Source organism: Rhododendron vialii, chromosome 7a, assembly GCF_030253575.1.
Source record: "Rhododendron vialii isolate Sample 1 chromosome 7a, ASM3025357v1".
Lineage (NCBI taxonomy): Eukaryota > Viridiplantae > Streptophyta > Magnoliopsida > Ericales > Ericaceae > Rhododendron > Rhododendron vialii.
In genome coordinates, this window is record NC_080563.1 from 13,567,738 (window position 1) to 13,590,889 (window position 23,152).

Consider the following 23,152-nt stretch of genomic DNA (forward strand, 5'->3'; position numbering starts at 1 on the left):
ACAGCCCTAGTTTTTGATAGTGAAGGATGTTCCAACATTGGGATTCGGGAAAGCTCACCCTACTGTATCACCGCCAAATGTTCTCTTCTTGAGTTGAAAATTAAAAGCAATCATTTAAAATTTTCAATTTATTAACCATACATGGAGGTGTTCACTTACAACACTTGTCAAGGTTTTTTTTTTTCTCCGATTAGTAGGAGATCATTACATCATGTATAAAGTACAAATCACAGAACACTGTTGAACCAACAGTTTAATAGTATTGATATGTACATAGTGTTCTACTATAAAATTATCACCGTAGAAGATTAACCTATTAGAAGATTAACCTATTTTAAGCGCCTATAGTATATAATTTTCAATAGTTTAAAAGGTGTATATATGTTATATATGCATTTACAATACATTCTGGTGTTGGAGGGTGGGTGGCTTTCGTAGTAAAGGGTTTGCATGTGATTGCTTAAAGTGAATGACACGTGCAAACCCAATTTTCTCCTTACAAAAAAAAATCCGCTGATGAAGGTTTGTCCTTCGAAAACCCCAAGAAATTTCCTTCCCATAGAGTCGGCCGATGCTATACTACTTGTTTCCTAGTATTCCCGCCGTCTCACGTTCTAACAAAAAATTGACAAAGTTTCTCCTATAATAAGAGAGCACTGCCCTAAACATTCAAACCATCAAGTCCACTTTCGAAACATAGGTATAAACCTCTCTCTCTCTGTTGGGATTTGTTCCACATTGGTTAATTATCTCCTCCAAAACTAGTATATGAGCTTGGGCAGCCTCTCCACTCTTTGCCAATTGGTTTGGAGTTGGATGCTTTAACATGGTATCAAAGCTAGGCTTTCGGAAGCTTTTCCCCTTTGTTTGTGCCATAGTTGCACTTTATTTCATTGTGATCCGTGTGTTCCGGATCCTTTGTTTACCTCTCCACGTGCGAGTCAGGGGTCGCACGTGCGGGGGAGTGTTGGGATTTGTTCCACATTGGTTAATTATCTCCTCCAAAACTAGTATATGAGCTTGGGCAGCCTCTCCACTCTTTGCCAATTGGTTTGGAGTTGGATGCTTTAACACTCTCTCTCTCTCTCTCTCTCTCTCTCTCTCTCTCTCTCTCTCTCTCTCTCTCTCTCTCTCTCTCTCTCTCTCTCTCTCTCTCTCTCTCTCTCCGCTTTGCAATTACACATTTAATTTATGATCGCATTCTAACTCGGTGTTTTCTATCTAAGCTTATTCATAAGATGTTCAGACCAAGTGCTGGTATGAGCATCCATGGAGGAATCAAAATCAAATATGTAAGCATAAGATGCTGCGTCTTGCAACAAATGCCAACAATTCCCACTCCGTCCCACGCTATTCTCGCCTTTCTCTTGCCGGTACTCGTTAATCTTCTCCAATTGCAGTACCAGGGGAAGGTTTTCTCTCCATTCGAAACACACCCCAAAACCATGTGGGTTGCCGTCGTTAGTTTGTTCTTGTACTGCTTGGCATATGACAGTGAACGGAGACTTTCCTCGAGCCGCGTCAGACCGGCTTATTATGCCCGAGTTGTTCGTGGTGGAATGTGGTTGTCCGGTTCACTTCTCTCCGTATCTCTTGCCTCGCTTCTTTTCCAAGACTCTGTTTGGCTTCTTCTTTATTTTCTGTACGTCGTGTTATCGAATCGACAAATGATGTGCCACAGACTTGATGTGCTGTGGAGCTGGCTCCGTGAGAAAATCATGGCCGGTCTTCCTAGTGGACCGCACCGGCCTGAAAGGCGCCTACTTCCAGTTTAACCACCAAGTATACGTGCGTATACACATGCATCTATGAGTCCTGCAAAGAGTCAGAAAGTTATGTGCTATTGTCTTCTTCAGAGTCTCCTCTGCATGTACTTCTTTTTCTTTCCTTTCTCAGTCCATATTTGTATTTAATTAGTCCATTTTGTTGTTAATTTGCATATCAAGTGAAGCTTCGTGGTTATGTTGTTCTAAGACCTTCGATTCTGTGTTTCAAGGGCTCTTTGAAGTACCCGTACGTGCAATTAGTAGATTCGTCTCGAACATATTGAGTAGACATAATTCAGCTAGCAAACGTATTTTTATAATCTATGTTTTAACCTATCAATAAGGGGGAAAAATGCTTACGTTATGGGCGCAATGTCCTAAGAAATATTAATCAGACTAAGGAATTTCCCCGTGGTCTTAAGAAATAAATTAGATAAATCTGACACTTTGATACATACCAGCATCCAACACTTGTATCTTAGATTTGTTGTGTAAAAATTAGATAAATCTAACACTTCGATACATACCCCACACCCCAACACTCGTACATCAAATTTGTTGTGTCAAAGGAAAGTGCCGCATTGCATAGATAAGAAAAATGAAATACCTTGGCAACATCTTGTACGTCTCACATCAACTAGATAAAGAAAAATTCTAGACCATGTATGTAAGTTGACAGAAAAATTCTCCGACAATATATGTGAGTTGACTTCCTTTACCAGGGCGATATAAAGGAAGAGTTTACCCAAAATGAACGCTAAATGAGAAAAGCGACACAGTAGATGATAGTTAATTTAATGAACAATTAGTATTCCGTAGCCTCCAGCGGCCCAGCCCCACACGTTTATATGCCGTGCATACACTTTTTTATGAAGTTACGAGAATGTGTGGTGTTGAAATACTATGTGGCCGCATGCTAGAAGTGGTTTCTGGTGCCTGATAGCATGTTTGTATAATATTTGAAGCCCACACATCATCTATGCGTAAAAAATTCAAGAGGTTGTCCAAGTGATCTTGACTTAGAACTTATGTGTTTATTTTATTCTAAGGTCTCAGATTCGATTCTTCTTATCAACAACTCTTGGGGTCACCTTATCCCCACGTGTAAGCGTGTGAAACGACTGTGGGATAGATTGTAGGGATTAATATGAGGTACGCGCATAAACTGACCCGAGATTTCTTGCATTACAAAAAAAAAACATTAAACTGGAATTTCAAGCAGAGAAACCAACAAAAATTCATCCTATCCTTTGGCCCATTGATGGTGCCACATAAGTGTGGAGGTCTTATATTTACAGGGGTAGGCCACTTTCTTTGTCAGAGCTGGTCATTTAGGTTGAAGATGCCACTCACTTGCTTCTGAGCACAGATGAGAATTAGTGGTCACTCACTGAGTCATATATAGTAAAGAGAGAAACTTATCCATGGCACCTATTCAATGCTCTGTGTAATCTCATCCTTTGTTTTGGGCAATCAACCGTTGAAATATATTTTTTAAACTATTATTGGTAATAAATATTTTTTACCGTTAATAATTTATCTTTAATCTAGATCGCTCAAAACACTTTTGAATAGTCGAGATTGGTCTCCGTAAATTTTTTTTTTTCAGGAGGCCCGTTAAAATGTTTTTCTCAATAGCAAAATAACTTGGACTTTTAAAAAGACGCTATTATTTAGGATCTGTCCAATCAATTAACTTATACTATCTCAATTTTTTTTTTTTATAGGCAACAAGATTTTATTAGAACTCGATAAAGAGAATATCGGGAGCAGACCAAATACGGATCACAGACAATGAGGTACCATAAGAGGCCTACAAAAGAAAAAAGAGAAGAGAAAAAAAATATTCAATGGATATTGAATGGGCCTTGAAACAAGATGGCCCAAATAACATCACTTTCAGTCCATTTGAATAGACAATACTAGCACCAAATCTCTAACCCAGGGGTGCCTTCAATCATTTGAGACTTTCAGCACCAAATCACTTTCAGCTTTATACTATCTCGATTTACAAAGTATATATATTGCAGTACAATAATGCAATCTTCAATATCTTTTTGTTTCATTTTTCTTCTTTCAATTTTCATGCATATATAACACGGGTTAGCTCTAGTACATAAACATTAATTAAACAGACCCATTCACATGATGTGTAGGCAAGCACAACATTTACGTATAGAAGATGTGTGGGCTCTGAACACTTTGTGCATGGTAGCAAAAGTATTTTGTAATCGAGACGGGCTTCCCACCAAATTGTTTTGTAATCGGGCCAAGTTAAGGGTAGGAGTGAATTTATATTGGTTTAAAGTTAGGGTATATATATTTACCAAATCAGGGAGTGGCAATAGCTTTGTCATCATCTGTGGGCACCCCATGCTTGTGGGAAAGTGACCTTTTGCCTGATATCTAGCACGTTTGCTTACATAATCTAGAAGTTGCGGATGTGTAATTGCATATTGATATAAAAGAACAAAAATGCTAGGCTTACCACAAAAATGTTACGCTTGCGGATGTGTAAGGATGTTGTAACTATATTGTATGATTCTATTTTAAGCGTAGCGTTTTTCATAAAAGAACTATAGAGATAAGAAGAAGATTAGTTGGAACAAGAAGATCGACTGTCGTTTGTGTGTGGATAAACAAACACCTTCATTAAGATTTCTCAAATACTTAACACTGTTAATAAGCTTGCACGGGCCAAGCTTTCAGTACTTACACTAGTGGAAGTTTATGTTTTCTATATTCCAATGGTGGAGTTACGATTTGAACTTAGATGTGGCATCGAAAAAGGTTAATATAATCCCTCTATTTTTAAAATGCTCATTTTGTGAACTAAACTCTTTTTTTCTTTGCAATCCCACTTCAAACCGTGGAAAAACTTACTCCTTCCGTCCCAAAATCTTGATCCTCTACAGTTTTACGTGTAATTTTCAATGGCCTATTTCTCTTAATGTATATTATTTAAAATATGCGATATAGATCGTGTTTAATAGATTTCAATTATTGTTATAAAACAATGTTTTCAAAAACATAAAAACAATATGCATTGAGATATAAGCAATTGAAAATTGTACGTAAAACCGTATAGGACCAAGAATTTTGGACAGATGGAGTAAATACTTATTGTATTTTCTCAAGAGAGAGAAAGAAGCCCCAAGGATTAGTCCAGTTTGTTGGTGGATTTGCTCCTCACCCACCTAACTAGATTTCAATTTTTGGGATCATGTCGTAAGAAAGTAATTTCTTGTGATATCCTAGACCCAACATGAATGACCTGCATTTGACTGGACCAGAGAGAGAACAACCTAGCCCGAACACCCCTAACCAGAGAGAGAGAGAGGCAAATTACAAAACACAACGAGAGAGAGAGAGAGAGAGAGAGAGAGAGAGAGAGAGAGAGGCAAATTACAACACACAACCCACCACACCAAGTCGCCCAATAGCAGAGCAGAGCCTAGAGACAAAGTAGAAATAAAATAAAATTTTGCTTCATGAGGGAGAATAAACATTATTTGCAGAAAAGATGGACTTAAGTGCGCAAATCATAAGAAAGTCTCGAAGAGAATATGAATGATTCCATCAGAATCCCAAAAGGTTTAGACAACTATAAGCCATCCGTAACCACTTCAGCTTAACTAACTGTAGAGAGAATGGAGTTAATTTTAAATAACAAATACAGATATATACTGATACTACCCAGAGAAAGAATTAAAAAGGTAAGAAAATGATTCTTATCTATATTAATCTTTCAGATTATATATATCCCTCTTTTTTCTTTTCTATGGTTCTCACTATTGTCAAATTTCTATTTACACCCGCATTTTTCATGATGTACAATTGATTTTACCGAACGTACAAAACTTACAATACATGAAGTCAGTGCATTCAGAAAATTAGTTGGTGAATTTAGAAGCTCCCTTTTCTTAATTGTCCAAAATCCAAGCACTTGGTTTTCTAATGAGTCTTTTAGGGTACAATCAAAAGCTTAATCATGGTGAATTTTGGATTGGTTCTTTATTGTCTGCTATGTGGGCATACTTAAAAAATATTAATCAGGGAACGTGCAAAACTTGTAATACATGAAGTCAGTGCACTAAGAAAATTAGTTGGTGAATTTAGAAGCTCCCTTTTCTTAATTGTCCAAAATCCAAGCACTTGCTTTTCTAATGAGTCTTTTAGGCCTCGTTTGATAAGTGAGTAAGATGTGGTAGGATTAGTAATGAGATGGAATTAGAATTGTGATTGGTAATGAGATGAGATTCCTAATGAGAAGATCAATCCTATGTGCATGTTTATTTTGCACGGGATTAGTAGAGCGGATTGTTATTTGCATGTTTGTTTTACATAGGATAGGATTGGATTGAAAGTATCCATTTCTATTTTTACCCTTATACAAACAAGGGTTATAAAAAAAAATACCCGATTATTATAAAAATGCTCCATCTTTAAATAAAATATGGAGAAAAAAACAAAGAATAAAATTTAAAAATTATTAACCCAAAAATCTGGTATTATTTTCATTACTTTAACTTGCTCTTTTCTTTTCTTTTTTCTTCTCATATTGCATATTATTTTATATCCTTTCTCTTTAAAACTAAGTACGAGAAAATTGTTTCACTTTCTTTTCTTCTTTCTTTGTAGGCTATTTTGTTTAAAAGTTTGGATGAGATTGGATTACGACCATAATTTTCTCAATGACCCTCAACCATACAATTAAAATAGAATTCATTAATTGTTCCAAATTTTTTTTATTTTTCTTTTTTCCATCAAACAATATTATTTTAGTTGTGGTTTGCTTGCTTAAGAACAGAGCAGAGCCTAGAGACAAAGTAGAAATAAAATAAAATTTTGCTTCATGAGGGAGAATAAACATTGTATTTGCAGAAAAGTTGGACTTAAATGCGCAAATCATAAGAAAGTCTCGAAGAGAATATGAATGATTCCATCAGAATCCCAAAAGGTTTAGACAACTATAAGCCATCCGTAACCACTTCAGCTTAACTAACTGTAGAGAGATTGGAGTTAATTTTAAATAACAAATACAGATATATATTGATACTACACAGAGAAAGAATTAAAAAGGTAAGAAAATGATTCTTATCTATATTAATCCTTCAGATTATATATTTCCCTCCTTTTTCTTTCCTAGGGTTCTCACTGTTGTCAAATTTCTATTTACACCCGCATTTTTTTATGATATACAAGTAATTTTACCGAACGTCCAATACATGAAGTCAGTGCACTCAGAAAATTAGTTGATGAATTTAGAAGCTCCCTTTTCTTAATTGTCCAAACTTTAAGCACTTGCTTTTCTAATGAATCTTTTAGGGTACAAAAGCTTAATCATGGAGAATTATGGATTGGTTCTTTCTTTTCTGCTCTGTGGACATACTTAAAAAATATTAACCGGTCAGGTCCACTTAATTGTCATTAACCGCCCGTGCACGTATAAAGTATGGTAATCTCTCTATCTCTCTTTTCATAGTAATTGTTAAGACAAATTGTCAAAAAAGTGTTGAAAGAACATTGGAATTTTCGATGAACCAACTAGTACCCTTTTTATTGCAAGAGGACAACTTTTTCAACCGATTCATTCATCTCAATTGGTGTCGCCTTGGTGTGATTCAGCAGTTTTATATGCACATATTCAAACGCACGTATATCGTAAAATGACGTGTTTTACATTACCACAAGGGTCATACTTTACAAGGTATGTGTCATTCTTTACGGCATCTATGTGTCCAAGTAAGTATGTTTAGCTACGGCCATAAATTTGTTCACATCAACCTAGTTTCTGTTAGTTGGATGGACCTTGCAAGGACCGGTAATTAAGGAATCTGAGATTTTCTCATAAGGAAAATTTCATATGATTTTTCATATGATGGAAAACAAGATCGTGAAGTTGGTGAGGACCCCACAGACCAACACACTTTTGGGTGGGGGAGAGCAAAAGATAGAGAATTTTGTTGAGAAAAGAGAGGATGAGTTGATGGTGGCCTTTATGGATTCTCAATAGTTCACACGTTGAAGGAATTTTCTGGGCTTTGCCAAGGCCTAGTGGGGGAGGGGGCTTTTCTAGCATTTGACTGCTTTTTGGACATTCCTTTTCTCTCTTCATAAAATAGTTAAACTCTCCACAAAAATTCATAAACAGAGTCATTACAACTAGCTACTCCTCAATTAGATAAAATTAAAAGAAAGGAAAAGCAACCCACAAACAGCAGGCCAAAGGTTACAGAATCCTAAAATCTGAATGAAAAATAGAAGATTGGATCGAACATTTATATATATTGAATCGAATTGATTTTTTAGATGTCTACTCGGTGTTTTTTAAAAATTTATTTTCAACAGCTTGAATAATCTATGTGGAACCCGAAATGAATCTCGTGTTCCTGTAAATATCCCATCGGTATGGAAACCGTTATCCCTTTGGCATTAATGCTGTCGAAAACCCCAAAGAAATTTCCTTCCGACAGAATCGGCCGATGCTATACTACTGTACTTCTTAGTACCAAAAAGCGGCTTATTTACTTTTTTGGTCTCCAAAGTATTTTCGTCGTGTCACTTTGATCCCCAATATTTCAATTGTAAACATTGCATCTCCAACGTATCAATTTTGTGTTTAAATGGTCCCTAGAGGTCACGGCGTTCATTTCCTCCGTCAAAATGAAGGGCAAACTTGGTATTTCACCACCCCATAGCTTTATTTTCTTTTTTGGTCCCCAAAGTATTTCCGCCTTGCCATTTTGGTCCCCAAAGTATTTCCATCGTGCCATTTTGGTCCCCGATGTACCAATTGTAAACTTCGTATTTCCCCAGCTCCTACACCACCCCTTTTATCTTATGTTACATGGAGACAGGTGCACATATCGAGTGCAAGTGCATATCTAAGGGTCGGATACCTAAAATTCAAAAATTGGGAATACGTGGATATGGAGCTAGATTTAGACACATGTGCATAGATAAGTTAAGAGTACTGCTAGGTGTACCGTATACACGAAAAATAGGGTGTTTAGATCAAGCACCCTACACACATCGGATGACGTTAATTCCCACGTGGGGCCCCTCGGTTTTTTTTTTTAAAATTTTTGGACGGCTCGGATCGGCCGTCCGGTGGCCGGAGACGGCCGCGCGCGGCCGTCGGTGCGGTTTCGGTCCAAAAATGGTCGGTACACATAGGATTTTCGATAAGTTAAATAACTTTTTTTTGAAATATTTTTTTAGATTTGTAAATTTCCATAACAAGATAGATAATTTATGTATGAAAAATTCAAAATACATTTTATTCCTTTGTTTTGTCATCAAAGTATAATAAAAGCCCATCAAAAGGCTAATGAAGGCCTATTTATTTTACAGGATTGATACGCCCACCACATTTTTGTCCACCGGATGTCATGTGGGACCCACTTTCGAGCCCCACAAAAATACAAAAAAATAAGTACTTATTTTTTAAAAAGGTAATTTCAAACTCAAAAATAATGTGTTTACGTAAATAATTTTTGTAGCAATATGGATCTTGTTTGATAAATTTCATTGAGATCTTTTGAACGGTGCACACAAAAAAAAAATTTTATTTTTTATTTGCATTATTTTTAAATTTAAAAATATGAAACAAGTTGCTTAGTTTTTTAAGAAGGTTTGTGGAGCGAGGGCCAAAACCCAACAATACAACCCCAAAGAAATAAAACAAGCCCTAAAGCCCACAAATAAAATAAACCCTAATTGAAAAGGAGGAAAAAAAACAGCACAGTAGAAGAACGTCGTTCTGCAACGACTGCGGCGACGATTTTTTTTTTTGCCGGGTCCCGTACGTATCCCGCACTTGTGCTGTGTCGTGTCGATAGGAGTACTTTGTCAAAACTCGCAGATCTGTGTATCGTAGTCTCCACCACCCCTTACCTCCACATCAGTCCGTCCACCACTCCTGAGTGGCAATTGGTATAATATTAGAGACCAAAATGGCACGGAGGAAATACTTTGGGGACCAAAGTGGCACGGCGGAAATACTTTGGGGACAAAAAAAGAAAATAAAGCTATGGGGGTGGTGAAATACCAAATTTACCTTTCATTTTGACGGAGGGAATGAGCGGCGTGACCTCCAGGGACCATTTAAACACAAAATTGATACATTGAAGATGCAATGTTTATAATTGGAATATTGGGGACCAAAGTGGCATGACGGAAATACTTTGGGGACCAAAAAAGTAAATAAGCCCCAAAAAGCACAAAACAAGGACAAAGTAGTCTACAAATAAGGGAAAAAATTTCAATGTCGAGCGGGTACCACGTGGTGTCTACTCGCACATCCGAGCAGTCCATTTTATTTTTGGACGGCTCAGATTTGGAGAGAGAAAAGAAGAGAGAAAGTGTTGGGATGAAAGGAGAGAGAGGGATTCAATCCGAACCATTCAAAAATGTATTGGACGACTCGGATGCGCCGAGCGGGTACCACGCGGGATATACCCGCTGGGCACTGAAAAATCCCTTATAAATAAGAGAGCACTGCCCTAAACATTCAAACCATCAAGTCCACTTTCGAAACACAGGTATAAACCCCTCTCTCTCTCGCTCCCCCCCCCCCCCCCCGCCGCTTTGCAATTACACATTTAATTTATGATCGCATTCTAACTCGGTGTTTTCTATCTAGCTTATTCATAAGATGTTCAGACCAAGTGCTGATATGAGCATCCATGGAGGAATCAAAATCAAATTTGTAAGCATAAGATGCTGCATCTTGCAACAAATGCCAACAATTCCCACTTCGCCCCACGCTATTTTTGCCTTTCTAGTACCGGTACTCGTCAACTTTCTCCAATTGCAGTACCAGGGTAAGGTTTTCTCTCCATTCGAAACACACCCCAAAACCATGAGGGTTGCCGTCGTTAGTTTGTTCTTGTACTGCTTGGCATATGATGGTGAACTGAGACTTTCATCAAACCGCATCAGACCGGCTGATCATGCCCAAGTTGCTCGTAGTGGATTAGGGTTGTTTGGTTCGCTTCTCTCGGTATTTCTGGCCTCGCTTCTTTTCCAAGACTCTGTTTGGCTTCTTCTTTATTTTCTGTACGTCGTGTTATCAAATCGACAAATGATGTGCCACAGACTTGATGTGCTGTGGAGCTGGCTCCGTGAGAAAATCATGGCCGGTCTTCAGAGTAGACAGCACCGGCCTGAAAGGCGCCTACTTCCAGTTTAACCACCAAGTATACGTTCGTATGTATACACATGCATGTATGAGTCCTGCAAAGAGTCAGAAAGCTATGTGCTATTGCTTGTTCAGAGTCTCCTCGATCTGTACTTCTTTTTCTTTCCTTTCTTAGTCCATTTTGTTGTTTGCATGTCAAGTGAAGCTTCGTGGTTATGTTGTTCTAAGATCTTACTTGAAATAGCTCGTATATAATATACATAGTAGATACCACTGAGACATTCAGGTAGCAAGCATATTTTTATGAGGATAAATTTTAAAAATAGTCCCTCTAGTTTGCATCAATTCTTATTTTTGTCCCTCTAGTATTAATAGTTTCAATTTTAACCCTTTAGTTTACATCCTGTCTCAATTTCATCCATCTTGCTGGCAGCGTCAATTAAACAAACGGAATTGAAGTTGTCATTTCCCTTCACAGAGGGACGAAATTGAGATTTTACGTAAACTAGAGGGACTATTTCTAAAATTTTACATTTTACTTTCATTTTTTCTAATAAAAATAAAAAAAGACGTATGTTATATATTTGGCACCTCAATTATTTTTTATTAGGTAATTAAAATATGTTGAGAAAATTTTAAATATTTTTTAAAAATAAGTACTTATTTATAATTTTCAAGCTTAAAAATAATGGACTTACTAAAATATAAAAATATGCAACATGGATCTTGTTTGATAAATATCGATGAGATCTTTTAATGATGCAAAAAAAATTAAAAAATTATTTTCATAAGCCTATAATTTTTAAGCTTGAAAATTGGTACTTATTTTTTAAGTACTTATTTGAGTTAGCGGAACGGGGCATTAATGACTTTATCTTATTTTTTAAAATCTTCTCTCTCTCTTTTTCACCGAATTAAAAGAAATTGTTCAATCCCATTTAATGTCATGACCCAACCATTTCAAGTTTCATGACCGAACCATGTAAAAGAAATTGTTTAAATCACCATTATTAAAATAGCCAACTTAACTCGCAGTGATCTGAAATGTGTGCGCACAAAATCATTTCAAGTGAGAATTACGATATACAGAGGTTCAACAACTATATGAAATAATCTGATAGAAATAGAGCATAACCAAATATCTTATTTGATTTGTTTTAAATAAAAAAATTGGTTATCACATTTAGTTAATCTTGTAATCGTTAATTTAAGAAGTAAAGCACTATTGAATAATATATAAGCGAGTACACTTTTGATTTGGGGTGATGTTGTAAGCCAACTCACAACTTCCATATTTCATAAATTTTTTATTTGCAAAAAAAAAAAGTAAAAGATAAAAATCTAAAAAATAGTCCCTCTAGTTTGCATAAAATCTCAATTTAGTCCCTCTATGAGATGACAATTTGCCTTTCAATTCCATTTGTTTCATTGACGCCGTCGGCACGCGAGAGGGAAAAAATTGAGACGCAATGTAAACTATAGGGTTAAGATTGACACAATTAGTACTAAAGGGATGAAAATGAGAATTCATACAAACTAGAGGGACTATTCTAAAGTTTACCCTTTTTATAATGTTTGTTTTAACCTATCAACAAGGGAAAAAATTGCTTACGTTATGCATGAAATGTCCTAAGAAATATTGATGAGACTAAGGAATCCCCGTGTTCTTAAGAAATAAATTAGATAAATTTGGCACTTTGATACATACCAGCACCCAACACTCGTTGATACGCACCCAAGATTGTTAGATCTTGGGTGTTCAAATCCTCCAATTTGCAACGTTGCTATGCTCTTTTGATCGCTAAAGTCAGATTTTGCACGTAAGGTGTTTTGCTGAGCCTTTCAGGTAAAACGAGCGATTAAGGCGATTTTGCGTGCCAAAGAACGTTTGGATAGTACACTGATGTCCAACCACTCGAGTCCATAGCAGTGGTGCCGCCATGGATGGACCTTGCGACAACGTCTTATATGATGCTCAACCAGTTCAGCAAGTTGGATCTTCAATTCTAGAGCAATGTTATTGATTACTGGACCAATGTTATCGATAACATTACCCCTTCCTGTTCTACCAAGCTCATTTGACCCTGAGTTATCGATTACTATTTCCAAGTAATCGATACCTTTTTCACCATTTCGGTCCAGAATTTGTCCAGAAGTGAGGAGATCGATAACTATTTGCCAAGGTTATCGATAACATTGTGGCCTTGGGTGACTAGTAGAGTATTGTTATCGATAACAATCCCTATGTTATCGATAACCTTTTGTCCGTGAAGATATTTTTCTTGCTTTTTCAGACTTTCCACTTATGGAAAGTTTCTTTTTATAGGTTACTTTATGAGTTTTTTGCTGACTTTTGAGGAGAGAGAGAGTCCTTTGTGTATAAATAGGACCTCCCCTCTCCCTCTTTGCTAGCTAGCACATTACTACTTTTAGTTTTTCCCCATTAATGTTTTCTTAATCTTCCAAGTTGTGATTTCTCAAGAACAATTAAGGTATTTGCGTTCCGTAAATTTGTCAGGTATTAAAGTTGTTCGTATGCTTTGGATCTTTCATAAATTCAAGTTTATTTCCGTTTTTATCGGTTAATCATGTTTATCATTCCTTCCATGCTTTCTAGCCTTCTTAATATGCATGAGTAGTTGATTAGGCTTGGCTACGGAGTGATTAACGTCATGTGATTTGGGTTAATCTTGCCTTTCTCGACTTAAGACGTGAGATTTGGTTTGGAAATGTGAGTGGTTCGCCTTTTATGTAACAAAACTTGTCGATGTTAACCTCCGGTGATCATATGCTCGCTCATATGGTTCCGTGAGCTATGTCTCGACTCGTGTTTGCCAAAAGAACCAAAGAACTTGCTCGCTTTCCAAACCATGCTTCTAGTTCTTGACCTTGATATTTAGTTTGAATGCAAGTCTTGGCGTTGTTAATCTCCGGTGATCATGTGCTCGCTCACATGGTTCCGTGAGCTATGTCACGCCTTGTGTTAAGCTTGTTGTTCAAACTCTATATCAAGTCTAACTATTTTCATAGCTAAATCTTCCGGTTGATAGCCTGTGCCGTGCGATTCAACCGTGTTTTCGTTGAGAATGGTTAGCCAACCTAAAGTACGGGCGTTATGAACTCCATTGCCTTGCCGCCTTTAATTCTTAAGTTAAACTCATTTCTAGTCATTTTCATAAGAGCAATCTTCACCTGTCAAAGCAAAACTAAAAGTTGGCCGTCTAAACGCCGCAAACTCTTACATCTAAAAATCCTAGCAAGCTGTAAAGACCATCTCTGTGGGAACGATTCCGGACTTCCGGATTTTATGCTGACAATGACCTAGCCCTACGCTCGGGGTAAATCAACCTATTTCAAACGGTTAGGTTGGGATGAAGCACTCGTATCTCAAATTTATTGTGTGAAAATTAGATGAATCTAACACTTTGATATATACCCGCTATAGAGACTCGCATTTGTTTTCTCGAATGTTAATATTTTATGAATGCATAATTATTGGGAAATAAGGTGAAATAATAATATTTATATGATTTGAAGCTAAAGTGATAGAATTTGTTGTAAAAGGGTGCAAGTGGAATATGTGGATTTGTGTGCATATATAGGAGGGTGTGAGAGTATCACACACACACCCCTCTCTTTCTCACCGTCTCTCTCTCTTTCTCTTGCTCTTTGCCCAAATTTCACTCAAACACCTCAAAACCTTCACAAACTAACCTTCATTCTTCATTCTACCCGTGATTTTGGGCTTGCTCCTCGTCGATTAGAGCTTGGGGTGGAGTATTTCGGTCGAATCAAGGTTTTTCGAAAGCTAGGGCTCGTAGATTTCGTGGGTTTTATTCTCCGGCTTCGAGGTAGGGATTCTACCTCTCAATATGAAAAAGATGTGTTTTCTATCCTTGAAATCATGTCCATAGTTGTTGTCATTGTCGTTGAATCCTCGAAAATCTGCAGAAAATCTGCTCAAAACATCGTTGTATCGATACGGGCTTTTTGCTGCATCGATACCATAAGGAAATAGAAGCTTCAAAATTTCTAATTTTAATGTTGTATCGATACGGCGTTTTTTCTGTTTCGATACCAAGAGCTTATGAATAGTTTTTGCTTCCAAACTTCATTGTTTTGACCTCCGATCATTTCTAACTCGTTCTAAGTACTTCCAAATCACCCTATAACATGATTAATCATATCCGTTGAGTTCATGGATCTTCCTTGCATCTCTTGCCCTTGTTCGGTAAAATTTGGCGTTGATTACCATGTGAACTATGATTGGATTGGAATGACACATTGTGGGAGTATGAAATACTTGAACACTTTTGGACACAACGAGAATATTCGGGGCCAACGATGAGTGGGTGCCTAGCAGGAGGTATCGGGATCCCTTAATTGGCCCGGCAGAAGCAAATGCTCATATTGGTTACATTCAAGACCTACCAATGGGTATGGTGCCTGGCAAGAGATATCGGGATCTCTTAATTTGCCTTGCAGGAGCTTCGATTCGTGACACACACGATGAAAGGATTTTAGACATATGAAAGATGGAAATGGTTATAGTTTGAGTTGCACGATGATCTTTAAGTGGTTGTTTGAACTTATTGAACTAAGATTGTTGATTATCCTGTGGTCCTTGTTTATGTTCCTATCCTGAGATCATCCTTGCATTTCTTTTGCATATAATGTTAAAGTAGAATTTCCTGCTAGGCTAGTATAGCTCAAACCCTCCATCATTTTCAGGTACTAACTCAGGGCAGTAGCTAGCATGACTGAATGCTTGGACGTGTACACATTTTGAAAGCTAACGATGAGAAGTTACTTATCCATCTTTGTAAATTTTCTTTTGGAAGATGTATTTGTAACTCTATTTGTAAATCTTTGACTTGAAATATTGTAAACTCTTAACTCTCTTTCGAATACTCAGTACTTATGTTGATTCGGGCTCGGAGCCAAAAATGTTATTTTTGGGAACTTTGTTGAAGTGTAATCATGATTAATGGGAATGCTATACACCCTCCGTCCCTTTTTAAGTGTCATGCTTCGTAACTCCAACTTATTAAAAAGACATCATCATTACACCTTTCACATCAACTTTTTCCTCCACTTTCCCTACTTACCCATTATCATTACACTTTTACTCACTAACTTTTTAAAATGAAATCTACTTTTAGGGACAAAATAGACAATGTACCAACTTTTACCCCCCTCACTTTACAAAATGGACACTTATTAAGGGACAGCCCAAAATGGAATACTGGACACAAAATAAGGGACAGAGGGAGTATTATTTTGGGTAACGTACGGGTTACTGTGAGGTTTTATTTACAGAAATTCTTTATTATTATATTGAAAATCGAGAGTGTGACACCCGCACCCAACACTTGTATCTTGGGTTTGTTGTGTGAAAGGAAAGTGCGACATTGCTTAGATGTAAGAAAAATGAAACACCTTGGCAACACTTTGTCTCACGTGAAATTATACGATAGGCTAGGAGTACTCCCACATGGTACTCCAAACCATTTTATAACCACTTATTCCTGTGGGGTAGTGGTAGACTCCATAGAAATATATAGTTGTTAAGTGGTCCGGAGTACCACGTGACGGTACTCCCAGACTATGGAATAATTACTCTTGTCTCACATCAACTAGATAAACAAAAGGGAATTTATTTCTACACTCAACTTTTTGACAACCATACTCCTTTTTTTAGATTTTACTGTTGAAAGTGTGTGTATATTTTTTTGTTAAAAGACAAAAAAAGAAATATGGATATCAAAAAAAGAAGTGTAGAAATCAATTCCTAAAAAAAATTCTAAACCATATATGAAAAAAAGTTGACAGAAAAATTCTCCGACCATGTATGTGAGTGGAGTTCCTTTACCAAGGCGATATAAAGATACAGTTTACCCAAAATGAACTCTAAACGTGAAAAGCGACACACCAGCTAGATGATAGTTTAATGAACAATCGTACAATAGTCCTCCAACCCGACACATTTTTATGGCATTCATAAACTTAATCCTGAAGCTACGAAAACGTGTGGTATTGATCGTGAAGCCACGAGAATGTGTGGTGTTGAAGCACCACGTGGTCGTGAGTTGGGAACATGAATAATTACACTAGTTTAACTCAATGTTTTACCTCTTTTTGAACTTCGAAGATTACAAACACAGTAAGAAATACCACCATGAGCTAAACAATGACTTTGCTATAAAAGGGATACACCACCAACACATGATCAAATCCATCTGACCACACTAAACAAAAAGAGCATATAGTAGTAAAATCCACAGTATCCGATAGCAGGGTCGCTAACATGTCTATTACACAACAAAAAAGCCTCTTGTTGTTCATCAATTAGCAAACAGAGCAACATCTCTGACCGGAGCAACAACTCAGAGCGAAGATGATGATGGGCTTGGATATTGCTCAAGGTAATCAAACATGTCAGCTGGTAATTCATCGAAGAAGCTGTCCGGGATTGCGATTTTCTCATTTTCGAGAAACGGTGACCCGAAATCGAGATGTGGCACAGTTTCGAGTTCAGAGGCCAAAAAGTTGTTGGCTTCACCGAGCCCCAAGGCAGAATCTTGGCTTTCTGGCAACAGAGGAAGTTCTGATTTAGGGTTTGGGAGTAGTTGATCAGTGAAGGAGAGCTGGAATGGGGTTTCAATTGAAGGGTTTTGCTGGTCCGGCTTTATGATGTCAAGTGAGGGTAGAAGTGAATCTATGCTGTTCAAGTTTGGGGTTATCAAATCTGGGAGTGGCATTAGCGTTTTCATCATTTGTGGGTCCCCCATGGTAGAAGAGGAGCAAGATTGATGATGCATTGAAGATGATCCTTCTGTCTCTGGTGCCTGATAGCATATTTACATATAGTTCAGGAGAGTTTGGGGATATAGAAATGCAACTGGAGTCCATTATTTTAACAAAACAAGACATTAAACTTAAATTTCAAGCAGAGAAACCAATCAAAATTCTACGTATCCGAAAGAAATACCGGGAAATTACTTTGGACCAGTGTGGTGGAATAGGGGTGGTCTGGGGCACCTAAGTGACGGATGGGTCATATTCCGGGTCTATCAGTGTGATCCAAATACTTGATTGATTATGTTTTTGTCTTGTCGAGTTTGTTGTCCATGCTAAAAATGAATTTGAACGAATATCGTCACCACATAAACCAAACACATTCTTCTAGAAGTTTATTAGTTAAACCATAGCTATCCATATTCCATCGAGGAAAAAACAGTTTTCTCGGTATTGATATTCGATCATTTTCATTCTTGGCATGACCGACAAACTCGAACTGCTAAACAGAATCAATGGTTTGAATCACACTCATAAACCAAGAACGAAACCATTCGGATAGCACAAAACCCTGCTGTGCCAGAGCACCCCGCTTCGCTTCGAAAACAAATAAGTTCTAGCTAGTTACCTGAGAAGTGGCCATTTCAGGAACAGCCAAGGCTTTTCCTTTGTTCCTCTGCGAATTGCTCGGTTTCGGAGGTGACTGCAGAATTCTGGCCAACCTCTTCTGCCTACTACTCCAAAAGTTCTTCACGTCGTTGTCAGTTCTCCCGGGCAAATAGGAGGCTATGCTGGCCCACTTGTTCCCAAACCTTGCCTGCAAATCTATCACCACTCTCTCTTCCTCTGCCGAAAACTTGCACCCGCTTCTCCCATTGTGTACCAAAATTTAGACAATCGTTATTCACACTCACTAGCTATAGCACAACAAACAAGCAATACATACATAGATGGAAAAAAAAAAAAACTCAAATGCTCATTTTCATAAAATTTCGCTATGGTATTCAGAAACTCCTTTTAATCATATTAGAATGTGATAACTTATTAGGATCTGACAAATGGGCTCCGATGGGAATGTCTAACATGTAGTAATACATAACGCATATGTACGCACTAGCATGTGATTCTTTTGTCTCAAGTTCCAAAATATTACCAGTCGCACAATGGCAAGTTTGAGAGTTCGTCGGAGCAACCGAACATCGCATTTTCTGTATAAAAATACCCGAAAAAAGAAGAAGTCTGGTGCGTATAGAAACAAGCTCCATATTGCATATGGAGATTCAACACAAAGAGGTTCAATTTTCCCACCTTATTTTGCGGCTTAAAGCACATTACCCAGAAGGGCACGAAATTTGTCTCTTAAAGCACATATAGACTCGACTTGGAAATGGTGATGAGAGAGAGAGAGAGATGTTACATTTTCAAATTGGGTCGGAGCTTGTTAACCCACCGGAGACGGCAAGATTTTCCGGTCCTCGGCAAGAGACCCATGGATCGAATGGAGCTCCAATCTCTTGGACCATAATTGTTGACGAAATTTAGAAGCACTACATCTTCCTCCGCTGTCCATGGCCCTTTTTTGATCACTTCTTCGGATCTCTGTCTTTCCATTAAAGGAGGAATTGTTTCTAGGGTTTTAATTTTCGAACCCTTTTCAAGTCATGGGGGAGTGTTGGGTTTGAAAGTGGCGGTTAAAACGGTTAATGGCAAGACCCCATTACACCACGTTCCCGATTTCCTCTCGCCAATTCAAAACAGACCAAAATTACAACTGTGCCCCTGAATTGCGAAAGCATTTTCTCCATGAATTCTGTACTTTCCCTGATGACAGAGCTTACCATCGAATCATGGGTGAGAAAATTTATGCTATAATAATAACAGGTAAAGTATTCTCTCTAATTTTGTTTCGGGACACGACGATTCTGTTTCTTTTCTACCATTTTTTAAAATAATTAGGTTTTCGGGTCAGCTTACAAGCACATCGACTAAACCCTCGATGAACGATAAATCAATAGTTTTGTTGGGCCGGCTCTTTGTATGCCTTATTCGGGTTCACTTTGTTATTGAAATTGTTCACTTTATAGAGCTCGTCGAGCATATCAATAGCTAGATTGAAATCTATTTTTAGGAATAATGATTGATATGCGAACATAATTTTCACATAATGGCATTCCTTTCACCGTCACTGGTGAGCCTGGTGACTTCAGAAATTTATAATAAGGTGTTCAAAATTTACCTTAATTCTACTATTGGATCTATTTACAAAACCTCATATATTAGTTTGAATAATGCGATCAAAAAATATAACATCTATTCTAAAAAAAATTAACTACAAGGCGAAATGATTGAGAACTTAACATATATATTATATTTGGAGAAAATTTATTTTATATCCCTTCGACTTTGACGAAAAATTCATTTTGGTTCTTCACCTTTCAATTTCGGCATAAAAATACTTCGACTTTCCAATTTTTTTCAATGTCATTTTTTAGGGATATATACATACATACACGAAAATATGGTGTTTGGATCAAGCACCCTATACATATCGGATGCCGTTGATTCCCACGTACGCCTCCTCGTTTTTTTTTTATAAATTTTTTGGACGGCTTGGATCCGCCGTCGGGTGGCCGAAGACAGTTCGGTGCGGCCGTCGGTCCCTATAGCAAGACTCAAAGAAAATGGATTGGATGACATTGAAAACAATTGGAAAGTCGAAGTATTTTTATGCCGAAATTGAAAGGTAAAGAACCAAAATGAATTTTTGTCAAAGTCGAAGGGATATAAAAGAAATTTTCCCTCATATTTGTTAACAAAAAATTAATTTTTTTGATAGTCGTTGTATAGTGTAGTAGAAACTGTCTCGAGAATGGAGGGAGTAAGAATTTACAATTGTCCTAGAGGAGTTCTCATATTTCGTGCCAACGTTTAACCCAATTGCGGAGCCAGAATTTAACTAAGCGGGTAGCACTGTTCAATTGGAGTTCAGTAGTAGTATATGTTAGTTTTTTTTATGATGCAGGGTGTCCCGGGTCAGCTCCACGCATCTCAAACTAATTCCTCCACCCCTCTCACAGCCGTTTTACATGCTTGCACGTGGGGATAAGGTTCATCTCAAACTAATTCCTCCACCCCTCCCACAGCCGTTTTATATGCTTGCACATGGGGATAAGGTTGGCCCAAAAATTGCATGCTAGCAGGGAGAATCAAACATTAGACCTTAGGAATGAGCAAACTCTTAAGTCATAGGTCTAGACCACTTGGCTAACCCCTTAGGATTTCGCTAGTATATATGTTACATGTTATTGATAGCAATATATACAAAGAGAAAAGTTCAATGTTAAACAGGACTTTGTCTAGCTTGGGCTTTATTTTTTTGTTAAAAGAATTTAAGGCTTGTGTAGGTGGATAAATTCAAGTAGTGCTTTGAACAGCACTGGAATGCAGCGGCTCCACGTGGCTCTTGAACGTAACCCTGATTCGTCAGAGAAACCCTTATCCTGCAAAACAGACAAGGTGTGAGCGCACCTTTGCCTCTCGTGGCAAAGGCCCTCCGATGCCTTTGTTAGTATTTCGTACTAATGATCAAACCCTAATTATCAGTAGGAAAGCAATAAGATTGCAGTGTATTGCGTACCTTTTACCTCTAGGCTTGCTCTGTTTATATAGACATTCGGATGCTTGGTGCCCAAGCATCCCTTATTGCCATAGGATTCCCAACTCGTATAGGAAACCCAGTATATCAAGGATTCTCGTTTCCTTTATCAATTTATGGAAAAGAGTCCTTTTAGGAGTCTTTTCCATTACTGACCGAACATCCCATTCTCATTGGGTATCTTTCTCAGACCCTATATTCTCGGGATCTTATTCCTTAACGGAGTACCACTGTTTCTGGACTCTTCCAGAATGTTCCCTCTATTTCATCATCTGACAGGACCTCTTTCCTTGTTCGGCTGTCTCATAGCCGAACAAATGGTCTGGACCAGTTACTTCACATGTAACTGGTCCTAAGGAAACAATTTGGACCATATCCTTTCTAAGGAGCTCTCCTTCTGTTCGTCTTTTCTTTTGCCGAACAATGTATCTGAACAGTGGCATCACATGTCACTTTCCTTGTATCTGGTCCAATAACGTCTCATGTTATTGTACCGAGAATCGTACAACCTCTCTGGACCATTGACTTCTCATATCAGTGGTCCACAGTGCGTTGACCCTTTGTTGACCGTGCTCGGGCTCATTTTGCACCTGTTCGGGAATACCTCCCTACAATTGCTCCCCAGCTTCACTTATTATTTTTTACTCAGATGATGTGTGAAGCTTCTCTTCCGAGCAAATTCATTCTGCTCCTGCACCTTACATATTGGAGCAACTTATCATCATTTTACCATGACGAAAATACCTTTTTAGGCCTGTTTTCAGGCTTTCAGCCCTAATCTTTACACGTGTCAATGTTTATTTTGAGAACATTTAATGCGGACAGGCGTGTTTTTTTTGGGGAACGGAACACTCAAACGCCGTCTGGGGTGACGTTTCACTTACGCCACCCTGGCTGTAGGGTATTTTTGGGTTTTCGTCCCATTTTTCAAAACACCCCAATCTTTCCCTTAGACTCCCTCTGCAGAAGAAAAGACTGTTCAAGCGTTCCCCCGCCATTGAAGCTCTGTTCATCGTCTCAAGACCTCTTCTTTTAAGGATTCCATCGACTATTCTCGTAAGTCATCATTTCCTCTTCTTACAACTCCATTTCTCAAGTGGATTGTTTTCAACCGCAGTTTAGGGTTTCATTGTCCCCATTGCTTTACACTTCGTAGAATTCCAAAATCCTATCTGGTAATGGGTAGATTTCGAAGGCACTGTAATACTCCTCAAGCCATGGCTAGTTTCAGATATCGATATGGGATTCCTGACGATGTAGCCACTGTATTGGCTCCTGAGGATGCCCTTCGTGAGAGTTTCGATTTCGACACTCTTCACATTCCTGTAGTAGCCATTGTTGAGGGCGGGGTTAGATTCCCCTTGGCTCCTCTGCTTCACCAAGTTTTGGCGTATTATAAACTTTCCCCAATGCAAGTCTCTGCCAACTTCTTCCGAGTAGTTATGGGCATCAACACCATAAATCAGATGTTAGGGACTTCTTTAGGTTTATACGACATTCATCACCTATACAGTATCTCTAGAAACGGGGATGCCCTCACATATTATTTAAAGAGTAGGGATTCTAGGAAGAAGCTTGTCCTTGAACTCCCTGACTCTGCTCGAGGGGATGACGACGACTTCCTGATTGTCACGGGCAACTTCGAACCCAGAGATGAGGACGGCCAAGTGATTGGTTTTCACGCTCCTCATGTATTCGGGAGCCCACGTTAATGCTTTCCCCTAATTTCAAATTCTTGTCCTTTTTAATAGGAAAAGCTTTTTCATGCTTTCTAATTATTTATGCTTT

General features: G+C 38.0%; 1 protein-coding gene across 1 annotated transcript; it reads right to left on the reverse strand.

The window, feature by feature from the left end:
* Positions 1-17,089: 17,089 nt before the first annotated feature.
* LOC131332068 (transcription factor DUO1-like) lies at positions 17,090-19,369 on the reverse strand. The gene is made up of 3 exons (XM_058366125.1): positions 19,127-19,369; positions 18,338-18,575; positions 17,090-17,759 (listed from the first exon to the last, which is right to left on the reverse strand). Exons 1-3 carry the CDS (start codon positions 19,318-19,320, stop codon positions 17,298-17,300), a joined length of 894 nt encoding a protein of 297 aa, XP_058222108.1. The 5' UTR covers positions 19,321-19,369; the 3' UTR covers positions 17,090-17,297.
* Positions 19,370-23,152: the final 3,783 nt, after the last annotated feature.

Bases quoted from the DNA above. Each gene is read 5' to 3' on its own strand.
- LOC131332068 (XM_058366125.1), bottom strand. From the start codon at position 19,320: ATGGAAAGACAGAGATCCGAAGAAGTGATCAAAAAAGGGCCATGGACA. The intron at 18,576-19,126 runs GTAACATCTCTC...CAATGGGAGAAG, and splicing joins CTCCGACCCAATTTGAAAAT to CGGGTGCAAGTTTTCGGCAG. The intron at 17,760-18,337 runs GTAACTAGCTAG...ATATGCTATCAG, and splicing joins CTGAAATGGCCACTTCTCAG to GCACCAGAGACAGAAGGATC.